The sequence below is a fragment of the Scophthalmus maximus genome, chromosome 10, assembly GCF_022379125.1.
Source record: "Scophthalmus maximus strain ysfricsl-2021 chromosome 10, ASM2237912v1, whole genome shotgun sequence".
In the NCBI taxonomy this organism is placed as follows: domain Eukaryota; kingdom Metazoa; phylum Chordata; class Actinopteri; order Pleuronectiformes; family Scophthalmidae; genus Scophthalmus; species Scophthalmus maximus.
Genome location: NC_061524.1, coordinates 8,722,963 through 8,730,735, shown reverse-complemented (window position 1 = coordinate 8,730,735; position 7,773 = coordinate 8,722,963). Strand labels below are relative to the sequence as shown.

At 42.6% G+C, this 7,773-nt stretch overlaps 1 protein-coding gene across 1 annotated transcript; it reads left to right on the top strand.

Annotated features, from left to right (window-relative positions):
• The first annotated feature begins 674 nt into the window (after positions 1-674).
• Positions 675-7,550, top strand: opn3 (opsin 3). The gene is made up of 4 exons (XM_035606944.2): positions 675-1,145; positions 3,019-3,338; positions 6,058-6,309; positions 6,833-7,550. The coding sequence occupies exons 1-4, from the start codon at positions 827-829 to the stop codon at positions 7,103-7,105; spliced, it is 1,164 nt and encodes a 387-aa protein (XP_035462837.2). The 5' UTR covers positions 675-826; the 3' UTR covers positions 7,106-7,550.
• The last annotated feature ends 223 nt before the right edge of the window (positions 7,551-7,773 follow it).

The following is a 7,773-nucleotide window of genomic DNA, read 5'->3' as shown; positions in this document are numbered from 1 at the left end:
GTTCAGGTTTGAAAACACACACACACACACACACACACACACATTCTCACATATACACACACACACACACACATTCTCACATACACACACACACACACACACACACACACACACACACATATCTGCGAAAGATTTCATTTCTGGAGCCTGGACAATTTACTTGTATTTGTAATAGAATTAGTTAATTGTCTAATGTGCGTGATAATGATGGAAAATCATAAATGCATTTAAACATTCAAAAACACTATGTGCAAACATCCTTGTAAGAGTAATATATGTATAAAAATATAAAAATATATACAAAAAAATGAAAAATAAAAAAAATCATATCAATACATGACGGTCTCGGTTGTTGAGCAGCCTAATGTATAGGGGGGAATTTTCCCTCACTGTTAAGTCATAATAAAACGAGAAATTAGTTGGAGACTGTGTTTTCAAAATAAAGTTTGGAATATTATGGTATGTGTGCATCAAGAAATACGAGTGGAAAACTGCACATGTTGTAAAGTTATTGATATTATACAGCAGAGGGTACTTTATATGCTCCCTCAAACGTAACTTTAAACGCACCGAGGTCTTTTTCGTCATCAAAGTTGTGCAGGGCAAAAACAAACAAAAAACTTTACTTTGAAAGAACAGCCGGAAGTAGGACGTCGACGATCCGTCTGTCTTGACGGCGATTCACTGACCCGGTTCCAGCGAGCAGCGGCGTCAGGGTGGTTTGAACCAGCGGCGCGGGGAGCGCGCGGAGCGGACAGTCCTCTGGTGTCCGGGACCGACGCGCAGCGCGCAGCGCAATGCTGGAAACCAAGTGGCCCTGCGCGCAATGAATCCTTCCAACGGAACCAGAGCCGAGAGGAGCGCGGAGCAGTCCGTGTTTGCCGCTGGCACCTACAAACTTCTCGCCTTCGCCATCGGGACCATCGGGGTGTTCGGCTTCTGCAACAACGTCGTCGTCATCGTGCTGTACTGCAAGTTCAAGAGGCTGCGCACGCCCACCAACCTGCTGCTGCTCAACATCAGTGTGAGCGACCTGCTGGTGTCCGTCACCGGGATAAACTTCACGTTTGTCGCGTGCGTCAAGGGCGGATGGGTCTGGAGCCAGGCGACGTGCGTCTGGGACGGCTTCAGCAACAGCCTATTCGGTGAGAGGAATAAAAACGACCGAAGTGTTTATTTACACTGGCACGTGTTTCACATAATCACCAATAAGGTTGAATCCACTTTTTATTTAAAATAGTATATGTATTTAAATTGATGCTGTCTCAAAATCTGACATAACTGAGCCTGTAATGTAATTCTATAAAAAAAAAAAACTACAGAGGAGCTCATTCCCAATACAAACTTCTACATAGGCATGAAGGATTACACTTGGAAATAATTTATATAAAAAGCATTGCACTGTAAGATGTGGTGACATATTTTCTGTTTCCCCTTGGGTGCACTTACTTATAGAATATGAATATGATTCAAATTCAGACAAAGGTCAAAAAGTAGTTTGCTGACCCTCATCGCTCCCCTGATGAGCTGCAGAAAGAAAATCTGATGACCTTGAGGTGCTTCCAATACTTCAGGCACTACAATTTATTTCTTTGATGTTAAATGTTTAATAACAGTCAGCATATTCTGCAGGTCATTGCTTCATGCAGGGGAACGTTTTTTCTCACCTCCACACTGTGTCCACCACAGCTTCCACTTGACTGTGACACTGTCCATTTATCATCAGCATAACTGTGTTGGGCGGTGAGGTGTGAATGAACGCAGGGGGGTCGCTCTGCGGGTCCCACCATGAAGGAAGTACAGCTCGGGAGGATGGATATGTGATAATAAGCTCATTAGTGCAAACCTGCAAGTCTGTCGCTGCTCCATCAGCAAAAAAGTGGACTTTTTTCTTCTTCCATCTCTCTGTCCTTTAATTGACATTCTCTTCTTTGCAACATGATCTGAAGAACACGTTTACCTGCCTCTACCGTAGTCGGCAACTCTGCAATACCGTTTATCCAAAGTGTACGAATGTCTGTTTTAATCATCCGGGTGACATTGAACGGAGAGGACGTGGTGTCCTGCAGCTTTGGCCCACACTCCGGTGGACAAAAGAAACCTGGCGAATTATGGAGATTTTGGCCACAGTGGCAACTTATGCTGAGCACTCACCTGCCTCTTTGTCATATACGGTACAGCATCACAGCAAAAAACCAAGGTCGTACAATTAGCAATGGCTTGATTTGGTACAAACATCACAATGCTGGAGCGCATTGCTCCCAGCACCTGCTGATAAAATTAGAGTTATCTTATGTATTACTAGGAGGAGATTGGTGTCAGTGCGACTGACACACACTCACTCACACACACCCACACACGGGCCACAGGGCTGCAGCAATAAACCCTGGCAGTTCTCTCAGTGCACCTCTACTGAAACCCTAGCTGTGTGGCTGTGGCCCTAGCTGTGTGACAGTGCAGTGTGCAGTGTGTTCTTTTTGTGTGTGTGTTCATTTACTGACACTGTTGCCATGCTCTCATGAATACAGGGATTAATAACTTACAGGGGTTGAAAATGGTACTGGAGTATGTAATTGGATAGATATATAGGTTGTGTGTGTGTGTGTGTGTGTGTGTGTGATGTGTATTGCTAAAAAAAAAAAAAGGTGGCGGAATCAATTTTGCACCGTGACTCTGGCTTGCAGATGTGCTCTTCTGCCTACATGCCATGTGAAAACTGAGACCAAATTGATGCACAAGATGATAACATAAGAGCTGCACAGATCTGAATATATGACCATTTGGAAAAAGCACGCTGTACTTGTGTGGTCAGAGTGTGTGGGTGTGTGTGTGGGAGTAAAGAGTCTTTTGTGAGTTTTCAAAGATTCACCTTGAATGTGATGTTTAGTACTAAGATGTTCAGAATGTCGTTTATACTCATTTAGTCTACAGAGACACTGAGTAGCCACTGATCCAGATCGTGCCAGCGAGCGGCCTGCGTTATTCAGCGTGGCTGTCTCTCTCTCCCTCCACTGCCAGGCATTGTTTCCATCATGACGTTGGCTGCCCTGGCCTATGAGCGCTACATCCGGGTGGTCCATGCCCAGGTGGTGGACTTCCGCTGGGCATGGCGGGCCATTGCCCACATCTGGCTGTACTCCCTGGCCTGGACGGGGGCCCCTCTGCTGGGTTGGAACCGCTACACTCTGGAGATCCACCAGCTGGGCTGTTCTCTGGACTGGGCATCTAAGGACCCGAATGATGCCTCCTTCATCCTCTTATTCCTCCTTGCCTGTTTCTTTGTCCCCGTGGGTATCATGATCTACTGCTATGGGAACATCCTCTATACAGTGCAAATGGTAAGACACACAGTTGTACTTTTTTCTGTTCATTGTTAGCACATTTAATATATTCAGCTGGTCAAAATCTGGGAAGGTAACCTGAATCATTACTGGAACAGAATTCATGGTTGTGCTCTTATCCCACAAAAAAAGGTATGACTTGACGGAATCTTGCCCCATTGTAGCTGCTTATTATTACAGACATAAAATAAAAAGTTATATGTTATTATTAGGGCTTCAACTAATGATTATTTTATTTAATGATTAATCTTTAGCTAGTTTTCCCATTCATCAATTAATCCTTTGGTGTTTGAAACATCAACAAAGAGAGAAAAAATATCCGTCACAGCTTCCTCATGCCCAAAGTGAGGTCATCAAATGTCTTCTTTTGTCCAACCAACTGTACGAAACCCAGAGATCATCCATTTACCGATAATCAGCTAATTCTCAAATATAAGAATCTAAAATACATCAAATACATTGATTACCAAAATAATAGCTGATTAATAATTCAACTAGTCTTTGCAGCTTTATTTTTTCTACTATATGTCGACAACTGATTTGTACTCACCATCAACCCTTCAGAAATTATACATCAGCTGACATTTCATCTCTTTATCTACTATCTATTTCGAGTATCAATCGAGCTGCTTTAGGCACATACAGTTTGAGTGTCACTTCAAACCCTTTAAGATCTAGGATCTTCACCTTTGAACAAAGACAGCCAAATTCAATTCTAATCAACACTGTTTAAACACACTCCAACTGCCTTCAGTCAGTGCTTGCACTTGAGCTGACACTCAAACTGGCAGACTGTGTTTCAGTTTGTACATGTGCTGGGACTCATTCATTTTCAGAGGTTCCACATCAACAGACTGCACTTCCAGGTCGATTTATGATTTAAACTCCTTTCAGCACTTTTTTGCTTTTTGTGCTACAACTACACTCAGGTTACACTTAAATTTCATTAATTGCTTAGACTCAAACCTAAAAAAGATAAAAGCTGTTTCATCTGCCCACCTCCTCTGGAACTATTAAATGTATGCTGGGTATTAACATTTTCAGGCTATTGTTGCATTCGGCTGTACAGATAGACTTTTTCTTGGTTTTCATTATAAGAAACTCCTTGACCTTCACTAGCTGAGTGCTGCCTTTCACTCCATTTTCATGACAGACTCCATTATGTTATATGTGTGTCCCTATAGGGCTTGTTCTGTACTATGGAAATCATTGGGAAGCCTTCTGTTTGCTGAGCCTTAGAATTGCAGCATTGATGTTGTACGTCGTAGGAGATAGCCTGGTTAATAATAGACAGGTGATCCGCCTGCGAGGATGAGAGTTAAGCATTTGTGTTCACATTAATGGTTCCTGCAAAAAATTCTGTAACACTAGACTAGATATAAATTAGTAGAGCCTGACCAATATATCAGATGGCCGATGATATTGGCCGTTATAAGCAATTCACAGACACATTGGTATCAGCTTTTATGTTTGCCGATATGAAAGGGGTTATTTAACGGAATAAACAATGCAGAAAAGAAAGAAGATGTGCATTCATATTTAGATTTTATGGTAAATAATGTCTTAATTTATTCAAGCTCTAAATATTGGCATGTTTTTGAGTTTTGTTTTAATTTACAGTTAATTATAATAAAGTTTATGGTCAAACTATAATTGCCCCATAAATCCATATTGGTCGGCCTCTAGAAATTAGATTTTTTTTTATCTGTGTCACCTTCATTTGTTTGTACTATCAAGCAGATGGCCACTGAAATGTTTAAACAGGACAGAATGTACGCACACGTTGTAAATGAGAAAAACACACTGAAATTCTATTCAAACGAGATGTCTGTCTGCGTTCGCAACCTTGTAGGAAGAGTGAGCTGCCACTCTTGCTCACAGCATCGAGGCTGAGCACCTCAGCACCTCAGCCCCTCTGCGACTCCCAGAACACTTCAGATGCCTGGGAGCTCTCGTTGCATGTCACAGCATTTAGGGAGGTGCAATGAAAATCCTCAAAGAGAAGTGCTGTGAACCCGAAAGTCTTTCGGCTTGCTAGAAAAGAGAAGCACTCGGTTGACGTCAGAAAACCTATGAAGAACAGCAAAACATTGACACGGAAATGTATCACGCCTTCATGAGATATGTAGAACAGACTTTGTGAATTCATTAATAAAATTATAAGCTTGCGGTGATCCAGTCAGCTGCCGTCGACTGTCCTCAGGGAGTCTGTAATATAGCCATATGCTTTATCATCTCATCTCTTTTGCTGAAGGGTATAATCTGTGCCGGTCACCCACTCTATTTTGAGTTATTGCAATGTTTTATCTTTTGCTAAGCTTATGGAATAACACTGTATGATAAACACACACAAATGACACTTGTTTGGTCTTGAAAGGCTATATAATCAATATTAGGTAACCTTAGAAAGAAATACTTGAGCTTTCTCCTCTTAATAACAAAAACTTAAATTCATCAGCAATAAAAAGAAACGGTCTAGAGTCTTCCTTGGTCTGGTATGACCAGTGTCTTGGTGGCAAATGTTAACAAACTGTGATTAAGGTATTTATTGAACTTTCGTCCCACCCTTCTCCCTACATATGTATTTTTTCAAAGATCAAATCTGCCAAGGGACCGCACATAAAAAACAACAAACTTTGATCCGAACCAGCAACAGCGTTGGTAGCAACGATATCTCCTTCCCGATAGCATCTTCACTCTCACCTGTTTCTTGCAGCTGCGCTCCATCCAGGACCTCCAGACGGTTCAGATCATCAGGATCTTGCGCTACGAGAAGAAGGTCGCTGCCATGTTTCTCCTGATGATTTCCTGCTTCCTGGTGTGTTGGACACCCTACGCTGCCGTGTCCATGATCGAGGCCTTTGGCAGGAAGAGCATGGTGTCTCCCACAGTGGCCATCATCCCCTCTTTCTTTGCCAAGTCCAGCACAGCCTACAACCCCCTCATCTACGTGTTCATGAACAGAAAGGTTTGCAGGCCCTATCTTTTGCAATTGTTTGTATTCGTAGGGAGGTACATTCAATTCCCGTTCAACTTTAGCGCCTATACATTCAATGTATCATCACTAAATTGTTTACCTCTTCAGCACTAACATTTTGCTTAGGGGGCTGATGAGGGTTAACTTGAAGTTGAAAATTGAATACGGACAATTAGGGAAAATCAATGTCATTTCAAAAAGGGGTGATGGTTTTTTTTTCAGAGAGACAACTATTTTTAGATACGCAGAATTAGATTTGTTTATACAGAGGTCCAATTCTGCAAAAATGTGTGATAACTATATTTCAAAATGTGCATAAAATCTGCCTCGTATTTTTCTTTCATCTTAATGTACTGGAAGCATTCATTGTGTGTAGGAGTAAAATTGTCACTTGCAGAAATCTTTACTGGCATCCTTTAGCAAAAATGAGGAAAGGGGTGCTATTTAATCTCTAGGTTAAATACCATGCTTCCATCTCCTCACTCTGCCTCTCCTCCTACTCACCCTCTCGCAGTTCCGCCGCTGTTTGCTGCAGCTCCTCTGTTCGCGGCTCTCCTGGCTGCAGCGTAGCCTCAAGGAGCGCCCCCTGGCTCCGGTCGAGCGCCCCATCCGGCCGATCGTTGTGTCCAACGCTTGCGGAAGCAGGGTCCGACCCAAAAAGAGGGTGACGTTTAGCACCTCCTCCATCGTCTTCATCATCACCAGCGATGACTTCCACCACCTGGGCGTGACCTCCAAGTCTGGAGGATCCTCAGAGGTCAATGTCATTCAAGTGAGGCCACTGTGATCCACGACGACCCCGACTCCCGACCCCACCACTCAGAATGCCTTAGGATGTCTCGTGCAAACCCAAACCAAAATTATCCGGACTGACCTCTCTACATCTACTCACTGTTACGGACTTGTTAACAGTTACTGAAAGTGTGACATCTTCATTTGGTATCATCAGCTGTACATAATGTTGTAGTTCATTTCTCTCAGAAAAAGAATCACACTTATTTGTTAGATATGCCACACGGTGTATGTGACAACTGGAAGACTGTGTTGAGCATATAGCTGCCAGCTGTGTTATGGACCTGAGTTTTGATGATCCATGTGCGATTGCAGATTGTTTTAGTTGGTACCCAACTCCAAGTGTGTAAAATGGAAAATAAGCCTTAGCTCCTGAAACCTTAGTACACAAACTGACATTACTATGTATGGATTCAATAAAGAGATCATATTTTAAGCTACCAAGCTTGTTTACCTTATCTTATTTAACCTCCTGTGTGATGAGTACAATCGCTGTGAGATGACACTTTGTAGAATACCTATGAGGAGGCCTATGATTGAGGACGAAAGTGTAAGAGAGTGTAAAAGATAAGAGGACAGGAGACTTGGACCGCCGATGCCCCAGTGAGATGCTCCATTCATAATCTCCTGGGCTGTCGGCTATGAATGAACTTGATTAATAGT